The 21,268-nt window shown below is 46.2% G+C and overlaps 1 protein-coding gene across 1 annotated transcript in view; it reads left to right on the top strand.

Moving 5' to 3' along the window:
* Nucleotides 1-21,268, top strand: part of COL22A1 (collagen type XXII alpha 1 chain) — a 310,719-nt gene that overhangs the window by 169,674 nt on the left and 119,777 nt on the right. The window contains exons 16-19 of the mRNA XM_039526471.1: nt 1,590-1,643; nt 4,843-4,887; nt 11,319-11,372; nt 18,201-18,254. Coding sequence (XP_039382405.1) covers nt 1,590-1,643; nt 4,843-4,887; nt 11,319-11,372; nt 18,201-18,254 — 207 coding nt within the window. The remainder of the gene's footprint in view (nt 1-1,589; nt 1,644-4,842; nt 4,888-11,318; nt 11,373-18,200; nt 18,255-21,268) is intronic.

Here is a 21,268-nt window from a genome sequence, read left to right as displayed (position 1 = left end):
GGGGGGAGGAAGCCACACACACACGTCGTCTGCATGAGCCCCTGCACCACAGTTTAGCAGCTGCATGAGGCCTCATAAATGTGTTTATCTATTTATAAACCTAGTCACAAGTTTGTACGACAGTTTGTCTCCCTGGCTAGCACAGTTCCCAACCACAGTATGGCTGTGCTAATAAGTTCTTCTTTCTGTGAGTGGTCTAGGGCAGGGTTTCAGCTAATATTTTGGTGTTTTAAAATATAACTCCCCCTCTGAGCTATAGCCTCACTCCCCAAAATGGTGATTGGTACTTCGGGAGCAGAGTCCTGCCATGTAATGTCCCTGCCAGGACTATGCTACTGAATGATGTTTTAACTTGCATGGTTCACATTGTGAGGCAAGCAGGGCCTGCAACACCACCAAGTTCCTGGTCATTTGTAGTTGAATCTTGGTCACCAGCAGTGAACAAGTAGGTCCCCCTTGTCCACATCACTCTATGTGGCCACACCCTGCATCTCCGCAGGCTTCTTGTAGGATCAGGGCCTTCCTGAACTAAAACTAACTAATTTTGATGGCTTCACTTTGCTGGAAATATCAGTGGCTGGAAATCGTCAGCGTAAGCTGAACATGAAGGCTTGTTCTTTTCGAAGCTGAAGGCTTATGAGTTAGGAAGGTCCAAAACTGGAGTTAACATAAGGGAAACGAATGTCCGTTGAACTAGCAACCAAATCAGTTGGTCCAGCAGTGCAATCTCAAAACACTCAGGGCTGCATTCACTGATGTGTGTGTCTGTTTTGCGTCGATGTGGTGGGTGGATTCCCCCCAGTAAAGAACACCACCTCCTGCACTGTCCCACCTGCAACCAAGTGTGTTATGGGCACATCATGAGAGCTTGCTGCATTGGTTAGCCCCGGCTGGCAGATGGCACCAAAGAGACTGGGGGGGGACAGTCATAACTGGCTCCCTTGCCCCCACTCTGACATAAGTGCACCTAAGAACCTGGTCTTTCATTTATGAACTATGTATTGGAAAACACAAAGAGAGAGTGATAACAAGTTTGAATCCCATCTGTCACTCTCCAGCCAAACATAAGAACACAAGGTGATGCCAGGAACTTGCTTGCATTGTATGTGTTTCTCTGAATTCTGGGGCTTGCTTATCACCAAGAACTGGCTTCTACCGTCAAACATGCTGCCTTTATGGGTGTGTGTCTTATTCATACTGTTTTCAGAATGACTCCACCTTGCCCAGCCAAGGAAGGGGGAAGTGCCAAATTCATGTAATTGGCCCAATTAGCGACAGCTGATACAGAAATCTCCAGGTGTCAGTTTGTCTCTAAGTGGCAGGTCTGAAAACCAAGTGGTAAGACCACAAAGAGCTTGGTGTGACACCAGTGCTGGTGTCTGAACACTGGGAGCAAAGGGAAAGGTTTGAGCTTCATTGTGGGTGCATAGCTGGGAGTGGAAGAACACTCAAGGCATTTAGTACAGATCCCCAGAGAAGCCAGCTCAGCATCTCACAGGAAGTGCCTGTTTAATTCCTGACTACATTATTTATTGCTTTCTCTTTTGAATTAACCTCTTGTCTTTTTCAATGTTTTATTTCCTCCCCAGGGATCTGAGGGCCAGCCAGGTCCACCAGGAATTAAAGGCTATGTCGGAGCACCCGTAAGTCATGATTCTCTGGTTACATTTTATTAGCTAAACAATCCTTGAATCTGGAAACTTCCCCCACGTTTTCAATGTATTCTGCACAATTGACTCTTCCATATGACAATCTAGAGATGCCTCACTCTCCACTATGTTCCCACAGTGAAACTTCCGTGACTTCTGGGGAATTACTTCTGACTTATGCCAGATGTGTGTAAGATTGGCATTAGGCCTGCAGAGACTGGTATTTAGGAATTACTAGGAAACTTAACATTTTGGATGGGTTGCTTTGAGCTAGCTTGTGTGCCCCCGTGTAGCAATAGTCACGCTGCAATGTTATAATGTTGTGTCTTGTGATGCAACATTAGTACATTGCTTCACAATTGGATCAAAACACAATGCGATGTGACCTCATGACGTAATGATGTTTTGAGAAAGCTATTTTGGAACCCTTTAGGGACCTGTATATTAGACTTGTAGGACATGGGATTACCCTGTGGAATTTGCATCAAGCCCCAGAAAACTGGGACAGGTATCCAATGTGCAACGTAGCCTCCTGGACCCACCTTAGCAATTACGTGGGCACTGTACAGGCTCACCTAAGGATACTGTGGGGTGTACTGACTTGACTGTTTGTGCAGCAGTACATTTAAATTGAATGCCAGACCTGCTAATGCCTTACAAGGTTCCCTGCACTGGTTGACTTGTTCCTTTATAACTCACCAGATAGAGGGCTGTGTTTTCGAAGAAGGTTGTGAATTTTCTTCTCTGTCATGTATAATGTTTACCTGACAACTGTGGAGCCTATAGGCCTCCTGGGTCGAAAACCAATGAAAGTAAGCGGAGAATCTGGTTGTTTGCCTAGGCCTGGCTGTGGATCAATACGGTATCACTACCCAACTGTCTGAAAAGTAAAGTGGTACCTGCCTAAATTGTCTCTTGAGCTGCAAACAGGCACAGCAGCTCCTGGGCAGATCCCAACAAAGTGTTAATAGTGCAACAGGTAAATTTGAAGAAAGTCAGGAGAATGTTTTGCTCCTGCCTCTTGAACCGCCCTTTTCCGCAAGGAGGACAGCTCCGCAGTGCAGTACACGCGGTGTTGCTCATAATCTGTTAGTAATGGCCCCATTTGTTTTCATCATCAAGCTGGCATTTGGTGTGTGTGGTTAGAGCGGAGCAGGGCTAGAATCATATGTTCTGATGCCCAAGCGGGCCCCAAGGTACTAATGCACCAGACTGGAGTCATCTTTTTTTAACCTCTTCTACTCTGCTTTGAGAAGTGGCCGGGTAGGACTTTGCTTTCTAGAACAGGATACTGCAGAGTTCATTTTTGCTCCTTCTGTTTGTCTCTCTCCGTGAACTTGACTAACAGCATCTGCTGTACCTAAGATAAAATTAAAAGAGCTATATGAATTCACATGAGTCCAGGAGGAAACATCTCCACCAGCACACACAATTAGGTGCATCATGGTGCCTGAGGTAGATTGTGGATTGTTTGAAATCATTTGGCATTGGCCACAAGACATGAGGTGGGATGGTCAGTTTCTTTCTGCTCCGGTAATTCTTAAGACCCAGAAGGCTTTTGTGACCTCATATCTGGTATAACTCCATGGTAAGATAGAGTACATTTGGAGGTGCCTCGGGTCTCATGAATGACAGGCATTGGGAGGGGACACTCCAGGACTTAGTGATTCTACACTGACACACTAAAGATGAGCCCTGACAATTATACCTCTCCATACACCTGCTGATAAGCTGATGAGAAGACCTGGATAAGTAAGCTTTGAAAGTGAACCCCAAGGAGAACTCAAATGCATTACATCTGCCTGATTTTCTCTCAAGCATGTTTGCACATGTTAAACCCCTGGAAAGGCCTGGGAAGGGAGGAAAGAAGAGAGAAATCACAGATTGTTATGGAGTGTCAAGTGTGCAATGCAAACACGTGACTTTATCCCAAGAGAGAATAGCAGATTTTATCCAGCTAGGCAGTTTGATCACAAATATACTGTCAGACCTGGACAGGCTTGTCCAGCATTTGATTGCACTCAAGTATGGCCTGAAATCATAACAGCATCTAACCTGTCCTCCGGACCAAACAAACCTGGACAGGCAGTTCTCATTAATTTTCACCTAAGCCAGCTGCACTCAGGGCTGGCTCCAGGCACCAGCCACCAAGCACATGCCTGGGGCGGCACCTTGGGGTGGGGCAGCGCTCAGGTTTTTTTTTTTTTTTTTGGTTTGGCGGAGCGGCACTGGAGGGGTTTTTTTGTTTGCTTGTTTTGCTCGGAGGGGGGAGGTGTTTCGGTGGTGCGGCGCTTGGGGAGCGGGGGCTTGGGCAGCATGGTGCTCGGGGGCAGGGCCTTGGGCGGCATGGCTCTCGGGGGCTTCAGACGGCGTGGCACTCGGGGGTTTTGGCGGTGCAGCATGGCGCTAAGGGGGGTGGGGATTTAGGCGGCGCAGCGCTGGGGTGGGGTTCGGCGGCGCGGTGGTCACGGGTGGGGGTGTTACAGCAGGGCAGTGCTCTTTTTGTTTTTGCTTCGGGCAGCAAAAAAGTTAGAGCCGGCCCTGGCTGCACTGTAACATGGAGATGAGTGAAGTATTAAAATATGAATTCACCGGAGTGTAAAACATTTCACACACAAGCAGTTCCTGATGGGTCACCATCGACTGAGTGTGCATGTCTTGTTGCCGCAGGGTTTCCCTGTTGTTTGCTCAGTTGCTACAAAAGAAGTAAACTCCACCTACAATACAATGGGGCTATTCACAGGAGAGGTTAAATCTCCCCCCCCCTGCTTTGTTTGATCACTTATAGGTTTGTCAGCAATGTTATGTGTGTAAAGAGCTGCTGCCCAGTTATCTGAGACACAACAAACCCTACGGCTTCCAAGTTCATTGGAAAGCTCTGGGTTGCACTCTGTGCCCAGATTAGCTTCAATGGGATGTCACTCACTCCCAGGGCTGAGCTTGGCCCTGTTGGGTTGGGATTATTCAACAGCTGTCAGTGATACTTACTACTGTACCTACTACATTCCCCTTACCCACAGTTTCTTGCACCACATCAATGTGACATCCTTGCTTGTTTACAGGGCAGATTTCTCCAGGAATGTTGTCCTTCAGTGCCAGAGGGTCAGTGACTAATCCGGCTCCTTCTCTGAGGAGGGGAATGTGGACCATGTTGGATGAAGATTTGTAATTTCCCATTTCTTTTCATTTTTAGGGTCTGCAGGGAGAAAGAGGAGAAAAGGGAACTCGAGGAGACAAGGTATCACTAGAGCATGTCAGAGCCACTGCCTAGGAAAGTGCTGGGTTGTTCTCCCTCTTTGCCTTTTGCTTTGTAAATGAATGGAACATTGGGGAAGGGTGCGAAGCTGATACCCCGGAAGCTGAGGTTTTCCGCCCCTCCTTGTACTGCCCGGCACACAGCGGTGAGCTGGAGTGACCACTCATGGGGGTGAAACGGGAGTACAGAATCCCAGCCCGTTCATTCCCTGGGTCTCTCTGCTAAGAATGCCAACAAAGGGGTCACTTGGAGTGGCAGCTGGGGTGGGTGCTCCTGTGATGTGTTCACGTGGGGTACCAGCCACCTAATAGATGGTAATGACCTTTGGATGCTGCTGACCAGAGCTGAATCTGGTAACCTAAAGATAAAGGGATCGCCAGCTCCTTGAACCACCCAGCTTTCTATATCCCTTATTTCGTCTCATCACGACAAACACAAGCTTACATGGGTTGTTGGCTTTGCTATATCAGGTAAGGAGTCAGGATTTCCTCTTGTGTGTGTGTGAATCAGCTGCTGTCCCAGTCCAGGGTTCCAGAAAAGTGGCATCGCTTTCAAGTGCTTTGCTCCAGGCCTTTTGTGTTGGTAAATTTCCTTCTATTTCAGGTAGGGTGCAGGGCACTTGGCTGAGTCTAATTGTGATGAGGTGACCGACTGAAGGACTCGGGCACTTCTTGAGCCATCACATTCATCGAGTAGTGTCTTCGTTACGCTCTGCCACCAAAAATAAATGCAGACTCCACAGTCCTCGGCCGCCTCTGAGGTGCACACAATGCAACTCAGGAGGTTGGGCTGCTAAGGTGGCTTTGAGCTCTTTTTATCCAGGGTCGGCTGCAGGTCACTGCCCTAGTGTAATTTAAATCTGTGGCGGCTCCAATATATAAGTGGCTGTCAGTGCAGCAGCTAGAGATTGAAAGGGCGCAGGGATTCCCTGGTTGGTAACTACTAATATCCCCATTTTATGGATGGGAGGCTAAGTGGCTGGTATAGCTGGGATGAGAACCCAGTATCGCTTAGCTCCTAAGCCTGTGTCCAGAGCTCCCTGATGTCTCTGTATTGGAGTGGCATAGCCATTCAATAAGGGTGGACATGTGCTGTGATTTGCCCCATGCATACCGGTCACATTCCGGCACGGAAGCCATTAAGGCATGGCTGTTCAAGCTAGTGCTGAGGTAAGGAGTTGCCAGTCCATTAGAGATGTGGGGTGCAGAGAATAGCAAGGGGATGGGTGCCAGTCAATTCTGGGAGTTTGGCAAGACCTTTTCCTGTTAGCTGGGGCGTTTGACCAATGTCTGAGCTCCCTCTACTGATAGCCAGCTGTAGGTGCATTAGTAGAGAGTCATCGGTAGAGCAGCACACATACACACACACACAAAATGGTGGGGGGGATAGTTGACTCACTAAAATGCAATTTCAGTTGAACTTGTCAAATAAAAAGGAGGGTAAAATTCCCCAGAAGTTGAAGCATTCAGTTTAGACATTTATGAAACTAAACATGTTGATTTTTCTTTTGAAATAATGGTTTATTTTGAAATTTAACTAGCTTTAACTACACAAAAAAGGGTTTAAAACACCCCCAAATGGCCCCTGAACCCCCCCAATCAATTGTTGGCCCAGCTCTGGTCATTAGTCCCCAATCCAGCCTGATTCCCAATTCTCTCTCTTCCCCTATTGGCCAGTGCTCTGTTCCCAGCATCCATGTGGTTGTTTATCATAAAGTCGCTGTTATTCCCTTTCATTTGTTCTGTATTCACCATTGCAACTGGGCACATGCCCATTATCATGTAATCATCCTCATGCCTTCGCCCCCGGAGTTCAGACCAGAGGAGATGTGTTGTGTCTAGCCATTCCATCAGCCCCTTTTCCTGTGACAGCATTGTCTGGTCTGTGGGGGTGTTGGCTCCCTTAGGAACATGGATAATTCCCACATCACTCGGGTGGGGAGGAGGGATGGAGCTGTGAGGGGGCAGGGAACTGATGAACTAGACAGGAATTAAACTGAGAAACAAGTGAATTGGGTTTTGTTTCATTCTGAGGGATTTGCACAATTAAACCTTCTTTCTTTCCCTCCTGGCCCATGCATAAGAGCCAAGATCTCTGCTATAACAATTGTGCATTTACAGTGCATGGATACTGCACTCAGGACATTTATACCCCTTGTTTTAATTTCTACCATTTGGAACCACTGGGAAAGTAGTGGGCGTTAACAGCCAGGCCAAAGATCTCTCCCTGTCTGCTTTTCCGTCTGCAGCCGCTTATGGCTTCTGAGAAATCTGAATCTAAATGTTTGCCTCTTACAACACCATTGTTAAAGCATTAATAAAAATCACTTATGCTTCTCCCAGCCTAAGGAATATAGGATTTGTTATATTAAAGAAGAGCATTGGTTTCTATATTGAATATTGGTCCATCAAACCATTATCCCGATGCTTCAGAGTAAGGCGAAATCTCCCACAAGGTTCTTATGTCACTATACACTGAGAGCACCTTAAATCGAAATACTGAGACTTTATGGTGCAGTGCATAACTTTGAGACGTATTGATCGTGTCTGAACTTGAGGAGGGCCAGCATACAGCAATCACTAAACTCCCAAAGTTCTGTCGCAGCATGCAGCAGGCTCATGTAAAATCTGGGATGAATTCTCTAAGGTAATGGTCATCCAAAATCCAGGTCAGAAATCTGGAGAAGATTTCACTGGAACATTGATTCCAGCTTGAAACCTGTAGTGATAGTTTATACACAGGAACACAAGATTAATAGAACCTTTAATTGAGCACAATATGGTTGTCATACAGAGCTGACCAGAAAACTGGGACATTTCAAAATATTTCAGTTGGGAACTTTTGATTTAGAAATTCACCTTTCAAATTTTTTCCATTGGGAAACTGTAGTTTTTCTGGGAGGAAGTGTCCCACCACCCACCATCACTTTCCCAGATTTTTTGCTTTTTCCTAACTGAGAAAAAAAAAGTATAGAAAAGTGTGGAGGAAAATAAAACTTTATCCTTAAAAGTGAAATATCACTTTCTCTCAGAAAGTAATACTCCAATATTTTTGTTACTGTTCTCCAAGTAATAGAAATTGGAAATTAGTAACAAAGTATTAGAAAATGGGCTTTCACCCACTTTCTCACTCTTTTTGACCATTTTTCACCTGGCAAGAGTTGGAAGATTGAAGGTAGAGAGAAACAAACCTTGATTATCTTCATTGATCAGTCCTTCAGCCCAGTTATAGATTGCACTGATCACATATCTTCCATTCTTCTCATATCCTGGCCTTCCTTCTCCATGTGTGGCCATGTCTTTTCATGATAAAATCTTCCCATCTCTTTAGAGGTCGACCGAGTGTTGTTTCAGTGTTCGGTGACAGCGGCAGCCCATCGTTTGTCAGTGAGCCTCGCTGTATACCCGGCCCATCACATTTTACTATGCCTGCTCTCAGCGAAGACGTCCTGCACTCCACTCCGCTGTCTGATCACTTCATTGGGGACTCTGTCACGGATTGAAATTCTCGAATTCTTCTTTCCATCGCCCTCGCCGTGACAGACAGTTGCTGCTCCTCTGTCTTTGTCAGCACCCATGTTTCGCTGCCGTACATTGCTGGCAGTACTGTTGAGTTGAAGAGGCTGGCGCGTGTTGCCTTGTTGATTTTTCCTTGGAGGACATCCTTGATAGAATTGAATGCGCACCAACCTGCTTTCTTTCTTGGTGAGAGTTCACCTTCCTGATCCTGGCACATGTTAATTTCCTGGCCCAAATAGACATATTGCTCAACTTCTTCTCTTTGTTCTCCCTTGATTGTTATTTGGGCTTTTGGCAAGGTATCAAACCGCATACATTTCATTTTGGAGCGATTAATTTTCAGTCTGACTTGGCTGCTTTTTGTGTTGAGTTCTTGCAGCATTTTCTGTAGGTTGATAGTATTTTTGGCAATCAACACAATATCGTCCGTGAATCTGAGATGGTTTCACTGCTCTCCATTGACGTTGATTCCACCCTTCCAATTCATCTGCCTCATTACCATTTTGAGGCAGGCTGTGAAGAGTTTCAGTGAAACTGTGTCTCCTTGTTTCACCCCTTTCTTAATTGGGATGCAAAGGGGAGTATCAAATAAAGTTATATCTGTGGTGCAGTCAGAATTTGATAGTTTGATATAGTTTGTGTCAATGCCCTGCTGTGCAGAGCTTTCAACACTGCATTGATCTCTACGCTGTTGAACGCTTTTTCATAGTCAACAAAGGCAATACATAAAGGGAATTTGTATTCCCCTGAGCGTTCCAATAGCTAGTTCATAGGGAAAATATGGTCCATTGTGCTGAAATTCCTCTGGAAGCCTTAGCTGCTGCTTGTCCAGACTCTGAGAGAATCGGTTTGTCATTATTTTGGTGAACAGCTTGTAGACATGTGAGAGCAGGCATATTGGACGATAGTTCTTTAGATCTTCATGATCGTGCTTCTTGTACAGCAGAATGGTGTTGGACTCCTTCCAGCTAGATGGTATCTTCTGCATTTCCAAGTAACAACTAAACCTCTGAGCAAGGGTTTCCCAGAGGTCTTGGCCTCCAGCTCTTATCATTTTGATTGTCAGTCCATCTTTACCACAAACCACAATTTTGAAGTGGAAAATTCAAAAGAAGTGCCTTTTGTCCTCTGACTGATTTTCATTTAGGGGGAAAAAAAAGAAAAATCAGCCTTTTCCCAAAAAATCTGTTATTTTGGAAAATGAAACGTTTCACCAACAGTGAGCATTTTCATTTCAGCTGAAAGCCTATTTTATGACAAAAACAAAAATAATTCGAGCTGGAAAATTTTCAACCAGGTCTAGCGTCATATCATTATTCAGCCCTCTTTTTGTGTGCCCTTCATTCCTCTGGCAATGAATCCATCTTATGAGGTCCACTGATGTGACAGATACACCGAAAAAGATGCTAGGGAGGATGCAGTGCTCTGCTAATCAGCAGTCTGTAAAGTTGTGATGTCTCAAACTGTCTACACTGCAGAATACAAAGAATTTAATTCAGGCAGAGGTGGTGTGTGTGTGTGTGTGTGTGTGTGTGTGTGTGCTTGTGTGTGTGTGTGTGTAAAACTGGACTGAGGCAAGCTCATAATTACAATAGATAAAGATTGGGAAGTCCCTCCCTCAGGCTGCTATGGCCCATAATGTGCAGAGCAATGTAATGTCAGTCCTGCAGCTTCTCAGAATGAAACAGCATTTCTGATGCAAGATTTATAGACATTTTTTAAAAAAACAAACTCCCCATCAATTAATTGATTTGTAAATCCATTTTCAGTATGCTAAAGCAATCACTCTCTCTCTCTCTCTCTCTCTCTCTCTCTCTCTGGTAAATCAGGTATTTAAATCTAATGCTATAAGTACTGGTTTACCGATAATAGCTTTGGTCAAACATTTATATGATGAGGCATAAATCACAACTGAGATTCATAAAGCTTTTTTGTTATTATAAGCAAAACTCTAAATAATATTTAGTTACAAAGAGCTCCCTCTAGTGATAGAATTTATTTATGAACAAAATCTGTTAGGATTAATCCTAATAATTTTATTTCTATTACAGTGGTGCTTAGATCAGGGTCCCGTTGTGCTAGGTGCTGAACACACACCTAGCAAGAGACAGTCCCAGCCTCAAAGAGCTTACAATCTAAGCAGATAAGACAGACAAAGGGTGGGAGGAGGGAAGTACAATTATTCCCATTTTGCAGATGAGAAACTGAGGCACATAGAGATTAAAGTCATATGGGAAGTCTGTGGGAGAGGCAGGAATGAACCCAGATCTCCTGAATCTGTCTTCTGCCTTTGCCCCAAGGCCATCCTTTTGAGAGCCTCAGCTCAAAAGAGCCATATTACAAATGCAAAGTATTATTACTGGGCTGAGCCCTGAAAACCTTAATTAGTCCTTACTCAAGTATCTCTGCCATTTCCCTCAGTGGGGATTTTTACAGCATAAGGATTGCAGGACTTGAAACAGAAAACAGCTAAGACAAAACTTTGGTTGAGAAATGGATTGGGTTGTGTGATAAATTCCTAGTAACAGCACTTGGGAGACAGGAAAAAGGAGTTCTGACTGACCAGCCTTATTCCCCAATACTGTGCAGTGATGCTTCTTCCAGTTCATGAAAAAAAGGTGGTATAAAATCTAAGAATTACAGAAATCAGAAATGGAAAATATGTACTAGGTTGTCTGACGACTACCCAGTTCACCTCCTTGCTATATATATGCCCCCCCACGCCCTTTCTGCGGGAGAGTATTTCCCAGAATAACAGACTTAGATCACTTTTCAAGTTCTCAGCTCCATGGGTGAGTAGCACAGGTTATACAGACCGAGATGTCTCTTGCAAAATAGTGATGTAAACAATTTTAACTAGAAGTTATCTTTTTCTCTCTCTTCTTTTTTTCCTAGGGAGAACGAGGTCTTGATGGGTTCCCCGGGAAGCCAGGTGCAGAGGGGAAACAGGTATGGAGTGAATATTTGGGAGCAAGAGACTATTCTTCAAGCTAGGCGTTAATGCACAGTGAATGGGAAGGTGGCTGCTGAAATGGGACTTACGCCAGACAACTGACGTATTGTAACTGTAGGAGAAGGTGGGCATCTTAGAAAATCCTCAAGATCTTTTTGAGCACCCAGTTCTAGTGGGACTGGGCCCTAGACCAAGCAGCCTTGTTCTACCCTGACCAATCTCTCGTCAACCAAGGAGCGCTGTGCTCCTAGTGTGGGGAGTAGAACCACCATATGATTATTTTTAAAGGATGCACTTTGTGTAGTAATGCGGTTATGGAGGAAAATATTTTATTGACTTCCAACCTTCAAGCATTAGAACATTCAAAGGCCAGGAGACGGCAATGTCACCCCTCAAGACCTGCTGTTATAGCCTTAGTACACACATCTAGCCTCCAGGCCCTTCTTCCCCCAAGGAAACTAATCATTAATGTCACCTTGTGCTTCAGCAGCTATGTGAAGATACTCACAGATCTGAAGCGTTTCCCTAGCACTTGAGTCAAAGCTGTCAGCAAATCTTTAGTGCCCTTTTAAAATGGGATTTCAGAAGAGATACTGTGCTTATTTGCACTGGATGTAAGAGGGCTGATACCAAAGGGAATGTGTGCTCTTGCAGAATTAATGACAGGCTCGATGGTGGAACTCAAATGTAAGTTATGTGGCTAATTTTGTACTCACCATGCTGCAGCATGGTTCCCTTGTTCCTACATCTGTGTTTATTAAAATTAACCCTCAGGCGGTTTCTTTTTCCATTGCCTCGCACCTTGTATAGGCATTTCTCCCTGTGCAAAGGGGATGTGAAACTGTGCCAATTGGATGGGATGGACGGGGTTTACACTCACCCTGTACACAAGGGGACAGGCAGTGGAGAATCTGGCCATCAAGTCCTTTTGGTCTTGCAGTCTAGTCTCCCTGTGCCCTATGCTGATATGTACTTTCTTATGCAGTAGTACTCCTCCGAGTTCTTTCCCTGTTGCTATAAAGTTCGGTACTCTGCTTACAGCTAGATCAGTTCCAGAGGTAACGCCGGGGCTGTTACGTCAATAGATTTTTGTTTGTGTGTTAATTGTTTTGATTTTGAGCTTTAAGTAACAATGCAAGTTATGTACAACAAATATGGAAATTCACTAAACATGGTAGGATAGAAAAACTGCTATATCTTAATAATTTGCAAATCAGAGTGGGGTGCCCTGGCCACTGGAGCTACGGTTTTCAAAGAAATGGTTACATTTTCTGGTTTGGGTTAACAGACGTTTTGCAGCATGAGCAAATTTCCACTACTTGCATCCGATGAAGTGGGTATTCACCCACGAAAGCTCATGCTGCAAAACGTCTGTTAGTCTATAAGGTGCCACAGGATTCTTTGCTGCTTTTACAGATCCAGACTAACACGGCTACCCCTCTGATACTTGGTTTGGGTTGTAATAAGTGAGTTTTTCCATCAGCAGCTTCCAAACATGGTTAACTAAGACGGTAGCCTTGGAGAGGGTCTTTTTCCTTCCATACACTGGTGACAGAACATCCAGTTGCTGCTAATTAGATAGGCACTAATTACTTTAAATATTTGTACTAAAATAGCATTTGTGGGTCTATCACAGAATACACTCACTGGCAGGGCGCCTCCTCCTGGCTGCTCTGGGGATTTGCTCCATCCAGGTCTGACACCCCCTTCCTGCATTTCACTCTTGCTGCAGCCCCTCTCACTCTCTGGGACTCAGCACGCTCCCTCTGCGTGACTTGGCCTTGCGGCCAGTTGCTCTATGTGTTTCCACTTCCAGGGTAGCAAATTCTCTCCAGACCAACTGGCCAGCTGCCTTTCCAGGCTGTGCTCTAGTCTAAGGCTAAGACACATTCACAGGGGCAGGAAGGGGAATCTGGGCCCACCCACTACTCCAGGTCTGTCCTGCCGCCACGGTCTGTTTACTCCCAGACCTCACTGCGATTTCCCTGTGCTCCCTCCTACTTCCCTTCTCTTTCTCAGTGTTCTGGCCCACCCATGGGGTCCAGTTCAAGCACCCACCTCCCAGGGAGTGACTGCAGCCTACTTCCCCTGCAGCCTCTTCTGGTCTCAGCTTCCCAGCTTTATACCAGCCCAGCCTACACCAGCTCAGCTGAGTTTCATCTTTCTTTATCCAGCCTAATTCTCCCCCAGGTGCAGCCTACTAGGTTAATTAGCCTCTTCCAAGCTACCTTAACCCCTTCAGATGCGATGTAGAGTGAACACCCCTTCACAAGGTCCCACTGAGATTGGGATTCTCTTACGCTAGGCTCTGTACATATAGCGAGAGGCAGTGCCTGCCCCCCAAAGAGCTTATGGTTTATATAGACAAGACACATAAATGATGGGAGATGAAACAGAGCCCCACAGAGATGAAGGGACAGGACTAGATGACCACTCAAGGTCCCTTCTAGTCCTATGATTCTGTGACATGCCCAAGGTCAGCAGGTCAGTGACAGTGCTGGGCCTTGAAAACTGTCGGTGCAAATCACTGCAGAGCAGGCAAGGCAACCTCCAAGTGTCCAGGAGCTTCATAAAGCATTTTGCCTCTTCAAGGTAGCATGCCTCTTGGTGCTCTGTGCTGCCTGCCACTGTGGCCATGTGCAGTGGGAGGCTGGTGCAGTCAAGCCTGTTTGATCGAATGAGCTTTGGATGTATTTATATTAATGATTGCACAGGGCCCAAAGTTCTGGAGCGGTGCAATGCATAAATTGAAAATGTATCTGATCTGAACATGCATTAATTCGTTAGTGAAACGTTCTGTCTCAGTGCACTGTTCAATGTTGCAGACACGATGCAGCCAGAATTTTGAACACTGGAAAGCAGAGAAGATAGACTAGGGAGCTTTCCCCCACTGCGTGGGCATCTGGGTTCTTGACACATTGCCTGCAGGTGAATGACTTGCCTGCATCCCCTACACCTAAACTCTTCAAGTTACTTAGCAATTTGGTTCTGTCGGCCTGTGTTTGTGCTGCCCTTCCAGTTACGGTGTCATCAGCAGACTTAACCATGGTTGAATTTACTCTTTCCACTCTATGGAATAGTATGGTTCCCAGGCCATAGCTCTGTTCTGCTCCCCCTTGAGAGCTCAGACCGCTACCTCAACCAGTTTTTAACCTGGGCTATGGTGGTTTTTATTTGTATTTAGTTACTGTTTAGCCAGTGTTGTCAGAAGAGTCGGACATGACACCTCACTGGGATCCCAAAGTACTGTGTCCGCTGTATCCGTTAAATTATTTACAGAACTAGTTAACATTTCCGGCTACACTGGTTGGATTGAGAAATTGGCATAGTAGGGCAGATGCTGATCATTAGCTTCTCCTAGGGAGAGATTTCTCTCTGTGATACCGTTGCAGAATTGGTGCATTCTGGGGCTTCTCCGCCTGCTTTGGGTCTGGGCCGCCAGCAGACAGGCAAATCCTTATCCCCGTGCATAGTCTGGGCATGTGGGCCAGTCAGGACTGGAATCAGGAAACCCTCCCCCTTTCCTCAAGACCAGCCTAACTGCTGAAGCAGCTGCTGCTGCCTCATCATGGCTGCAGCAGCCCCCTCCGTCTGTAGGGCAGAGGGAAATGGCTTACAGATCCACTGCTCCAGCCTCCCCCTCGCTCCCCTCCCCACAGAACAGAACAGAAGGAGCCCTTCCTGTTGTACCTGTCCCTGCCAGCCTCCTCCTTCATAGTCCAGTGCAGCAGGGGCTTGCTAATTCCATTAGTTAAACACACTCGTAGTACCTTATCATTGCTCCTGTGCTGCAGGCTGAATTATGGGAGTGGGTATTTTTGTCCCAGAAACTGGATCCCAGACAATGCAGATTGATGATCTGCTCCATTCCCCTGTCAGAGGACATTTAACCAAAGCCTTTGTCTGCACAAAATCACCTCCTTTGGTTTTATTCAGATTAACAGGGATTATTTTTTTAGTTTCACCGTATTGCATTAGTCTTGGCTGAGTCACCAAGACCTTGAGGGCATATCTACACTGCCCTGAGTCTCAGAGCCTGGGTCAATTGACTCAGGCTTGCAGGGCTCAGGCTGTGAGACTAAAACTGTCAGTGTAGACGTTCAAGCTCAGGCTGGAGCCTCGGCTCTGAGACCCACCCCACATGTACGTCTCCGAGCCGAGACTCCAGGCCAAGCCCGAATGTGCACACTGCAATTGTGAGCCCCGCCGCCTGAGCCCCACAAGTCGACCTGGGCCAGCCGCGGCCGTGCCTGTGGGTCTTTGGGCCAGCATTCATTCCAATGGAGCCCGATCTGCTGAGGACTCTGCTGATGAGTGTCCCAGCACAACTTCAGCTCCTGATATCAATATGGATTTGTCTAAACAAGCACTGAGTGGTAGCAGTGGCTGCAGAACAAGCCACTTTCATGGGAACCAGTTTTTGATGCAAGTTTATCCTGCTAAGAAAGACCGTGACGATGGCTTTGCACAAATGGGTTTCCCTAACTGTGGAGGGCGATGATGGACGCATATTTTATTTCTGGCCCCCCCCCTGGCATCGCTGGCCTGGAAAGGTGCATGATGAACAGTGGCCTGTTCAGGAAGATGCAGGCAGGGACTTTTTCCCAGACAGGAAGATCACAGTAGGGGATGTCGAAATGCCCACTGTGATCCTTGCCTTGGCTCATGAAACCCTATACAGGGAAGCTTGACAGGAGCAAGGACCGGTTCAACTACAGGCTGAGCCGGTGCAGAATGACTGTGGAGTGTGCGGAGATGTTTGTATGGGAAGCTAGACTTGGGGAAAGCAGCATCCTCCATAATATTTGTGAAGGGAAGGGTGAAACATTCAGTGAGGCATGGACCACCGAGGTTCAAGTCCTGGAGGCTGAATATGCACAGCCAGAGAGCAGGGCTAATAGAGAGGCCCAGCACAGGCTTCAGGATTAGGGGATGCCTTGAGGGAAGAATTTGAGGCTGAAAGCCAACAGTAATGTTTGCTGCCTTGCATGGGAGTGAATTGCACTGCTTACACTGTTATTCTATTATCCATAATAATAATATGATTTGCAGTGCCTCTTTCTTTACTGGGCTAAGGTGTCTTTCACTATCTGCTATAATAAAGACTGTTTTCAAAGCCAAGAATTGTTTTATTGAAAAGAAAAAAACTTCCTTGACAGACAGACAGACACACAACATTTCATTAACACAAGAGGGCAAGGGTGTGGGTTGGTGAACTGTACAGTCACAAGTTTGCATATGCCATGTCTGGATTGCTGTTTAATGAATCCTGCACTTCAGGGTGCATATACTGCATGGTGATGGGGTTGAATGCAGAGGGTAAGGGTGGTGGTAGGTATCAGGGCTGGTTAGGTGTTGGAGGCAGCTGGTGGTGGTAAGAGCCTGGATGCTGGGGAAAGGTGGTTGGAGCTGACAAGTGCTCTGCTTGCATGGCAACGAGTGACTCTATAGACTCCGCAGGATGCTTAGCAGCCGTTCCTCTTGGCCACTGCATTTCTCTTTCTCGCCACTCCTTCAATTCTTTTCTCTCTGTAGCAGAGTGCTGAAGAACAGTTTTCAGCATGTCCTCTTTGCTCTTTCGGGATTTTTCTCAAATTTTGAAGCCTCTGTGATGTTGAACATCTGGGCAGTCCAGTCAAGGTCACTGTACACACAGAAATGACAACATTTAACACGGGCAGCATTGTATCCACTATCTCCAGACATGAATTGTTACACTGAGGGAGTTCTCACTTGCAAGTTCTCACTTGCATTCTTTATCCCAAAAGGAAAACACAACAGAAGCCACGAAATGGTGAGTGAGGAGTAATCTGGAGTGCTAGAGGGGTTGAGTGAAGATGCAGATGCAGGGGTGATCTTATCTCCCTATCTCTTCACTAAAGAGTCTCCCAACATTTTTCACAGGACTTAATCCTGGAAGATGTTTGCGTGCCTGTGTTCAGAAATGGTCCCCTGGCTGGGACAAGGGACACAGTGGCTCTGTTTATAAACCTGGCAGGCATATTGCCCACGCTCTGGATGAAGCTTTTGCTGAGATAACTGAAGCAGATTAGTGATAGACCACATCAACGGGCTATTCCACATCTAGACGCTGCCATGCATGCATCCATAACCCCCTTCCTCTCCAGAAACATTTCCACCCAGAAAATAAAAGCCGCCTGCCTGTCCTTCTGCAACTGCTGGCTGCTTCCTGGCTTGAGAAGAGCTCCTGGCTGCATGCCTCCAGGAATCTCCCATCCCAGGAGCTTCACTCTCCTCCTCCTCCTGTCCCCAGCCTGCTCAGAAGTGTCCATCGTTACCCTGGGATTTGTTGTCCATCTCCACGGATGGCCCCTATCCAGCATGTCCCTTGATATCTGCTCAAAGATATCAAACACTGATGAGGTCCTGCAATGGTTACCTGTAACCTGTAACTGATTAACTGATTGCACTCCACACCTGGCTGCAGCAAACAGGAAGGAGATTTTTAAATTTCCGGTCACCTGAGGCAAGAGCAGTAGAGTGCAAACTGATGTGCAGAGTGGCTGAACAGGAATTCTGGGATAGCTCCTTATTCCCTGGAGGACAGGTCAGCGCTGGTGTCACCAGCGCTGCACTCTTATACCCCAACCCGGATGGGGTTAATTGCAGCGCTGGAAAGCCTCCACCAGCGCTGCAACTTGTAAGTGTAGCCAAGCCCTTTGATTGCAGTGTAGATGTATCCCGAGTCACTAGACAGCTACAGGCCATGCCCTGGCAAAATTATTCCAGTGCTAAAGGCTCAGTTAAAGGCTCTGTGTCTCCCCTGCACTGCAAATCATACTATGTTGTTTATCTATTTTCAGGGCATTAAGGGCAGCACAGGCCCACCAGGTGCCAGCGGACCCAGAGGAGAAAAGGTGAGCTGGGGAAGGTGCCCAAGGAGCACGTTGAAAGGCAAACTCATTTCATTTTGAATAAACTCTCCTAGAAATAGTGTTGCTGGTTATTCCCATGGTTCTCAGGAGCAGCTAGCAATTTGCTGAATCAGTCTGAGAACTGACAGATGAAGCCCTGGGGCCTGATTTTGCTCTCTCACTAGGCTAGATCCTGAGTAACTCCACTGAAGTAAACAGAGTTAACTCTCCTTCAAAATTTGGTGTAAATGCCTGCTCTCCAGGAAGCCAGTACGCCTCAGTGGGAGCAAGAGCCGATCCTAAGTGAAAACAGAATCAAGTCCATGAATGTGTTTCTAGGATTTCCTGGAAATGGGGAGATCAACCAGCTCTTTGGTTAGATAAGTTGCTGGGGGAGGTTTTGAGTGGTGGAGGGATGTGTATACTTGGGGCAGCATGACTGACAGGTGGTATTGTCTGTGATTAATACAGTAAAAGCTGTGCTATCCAGCACTTTACCAGCTGAAAAGCTCTAGAAACTGGGATTTCAGGGTGTTGGATCCGGGCGGCACTCACCTTGGGAAGCTCCCCGCGAGCAGCAACATGTCCCTGCTGCTCCTAGGCAGAGGAACGGCCACGGGGGCTCTGTGGGCTGCCCCTACCCCACCCCGAGCACTGGCTCCACAGCACCTGTGGGCAGAGGCAGCATGCAGAGCCGCCTGGCCACACCTCTGCCTAGGAGCAGCAGGGACATGTCGTCACTTGCGGGGAGCCGCCTAAGGTGAACGCCGCCCTGATCCAACACCCCAAAACCCCTCCTGTGTCCCAACCCCCTGCACTGAGTCCCCTCCCGCCCTGAGACCCCTCCTTCACCCAAACTCCCTCCCTCCATTGGTAAGTATAACTCTTAATTAATGCTATCAAAATTTTGAATTTGTCCCCAAAAGAAACGTTATCTATCAGAGAAATGTTAGGGAAAATCTCCCAAAGCCTCATAGGGAACGATTGTTCATATAGCTTATGTACAATAAACAGTTTTCCTTGGGCATGCCTCCTTCGTTCTGATTCACTGCCTGCATAGTTTTGCTTCCTGAAACAATGCCAAACACTTGTTTGATGGGATAAACTTGCGGTTGACAACTCTGTCAACAACAAATCATCCAAGCAGTTTAACAAGTGCTGCTGAAAATCATGCTGTTGTTAGCTCATCTGTAGATCATTTCTGTCCTGCCTTCCTGAGATTCCTCCCTGTGTTAATTGGAATAATTAACACCTTTTCTCTTGACATCCACGGGATGCAGCAGGCATTTGATCCAAAAGTCTATAGGAACTGGCTCAAAAACATGAATGCATCACTACCTTTGCTCCTTCTCCGTTGCTCTGCTAGAGGAAAATTCAGACTGTTGGTGAAGATGTCCTGCTAAGCACAATGGCCTTTCATTCCTGTTTTTTGGGGGGTTTTCCCCCCAGAAGGACAATCCCTCATTGCTTGTGCTAGTGTTTCCTATGACTTTACATTGTGATACCAATTTCTTAAGAGTGAAAATAATTGCTCATGAGAGGTTTTGAACTCACAGCCTTGGAGATTGCAGGCTTTCAGCCACAGAGCTGGTGAGGCACAGATAACACCAATACAAATTTCCTCACACTGCCCTACCAATGGGTCTGATTCTGTGCAGCCTCCCACTTTCTGGAGTCACTTACAGCTTGTGCAGGGCAGGTATAAAATGACACCATTTTGCACAGATGTAAAGGACTTCACTAGGGAGTGGAGAATCCAGTCTAGTGCACCTACACCCCGAGCTGGGAGTTAAATTAATGGTCACGGTTAATACTATGCAGGGGCAAGTACACTTCCCAGATAACAAAGCGATGTCGTGCATGTATTTCTATTTATGTATTGTGGATCTGGTGCTTCTTTTACTTACACTTGTATAAATCAGGCCTAAGTCCATTGAATCAGTGCTGTTATCACTGTGAAGTGGGTATGAATCAAGCCCCGTCTAGCTCCTTCAGCACAAGATTTAAACCACTTGGAAAAGAAACCAGAAAGACTACAATGGAGCAGAGTTGAGCTGAGAAAACAATGGGAAGATCGAGCTCAGTCAAGTGGAAGAGCCATCCAGGCAGTTAGAACATGTTAGCAGGACAAATTCATGGGAAAGTGGCTTTCTGACTCAATCTGTAAACTGGAAGATACTTAAAAAAAATGACAAGCAAATCGGAGCTCCCCTCTGCGGCGTCCTGATCATTATTCCCTGCTCTCAGATGTTCTTAGTGGAACGTTTTACCTTGTCATTTAAAACTAGTTATTAGACTTTCCAGGGCAGTGTTGTGACTCCCTGCTTTCAGTCTGTCATGTTTTTGTTGTTTCCTACCTAGTCCTGTGGCACTGAAGCTAAAAAGGGGCTTTTTTTTACCCACAAAGCAGCTAAATGATACTCTGATGAGTATCCAAGAATGCAGATACCAGAATCAAACCACTCTGTTTCCCATTATGTTTCCACTATAATTCCCAAGATACAGGGTGGGTTTTCCAAAAGCACCGAGGGTGTTGCATGCTCTTCTCCTGTTGATTTTTAATTGGAGGTGGGCATCTATCTCCCTTGGCATTTTGGAAAATCCCAGCTATGCTGTAGAGTCTGCATAAAGACATATACAAAATGAATGGAGTACCTCTGAAGCAGGAAGTGTGTAAAAGACGTCATAGGTCTACCATGGAGTGAAGGGAGCAATTAATGACCATAAGGACACTGCAGAGAAACTAAATATTTTTGCATTAGCTTGGTCCTGAATGGGTGTTGGGGTGACATCTCCCCAAGGCCTGCTCTTATAATATCATAAATATGAGGCAGTATCAGAGACAGAGGTTTTGGCGCAAACTGATAAATTAGAAGGCAGCTAGTCACCGGGATGGGGTGGGATCATCAAAGAGTCCTGAAAAAACGTACAGCGTGAGTCTGTTCTGTAAAGTGAGTGCGTGAAAATGGCATTGTTGGCTTCCATGTTTGTCTCTGCAAAGATCTGTGTCAAGTGTG

The sequence above is a fragment of the Mauremys reevesii genome, linkage group 2 (genome assembly GCF_016161935.1).
Source record: "Mauremys reevesii isolate NIE-2019 linkage group 2, ASM1616193v1, whole genome shotgun sequence".
NCBI classification, from domain to species: Eukaryota; Metazoa; Chordata; order Testudines; family Geoemydidae; genus Mauremys; species Mauremys reevesii.
Note: the sequence above shows the minus strand (reverse complement) of the source record. Positions and strands in the feature narration are given on the sequence as shown.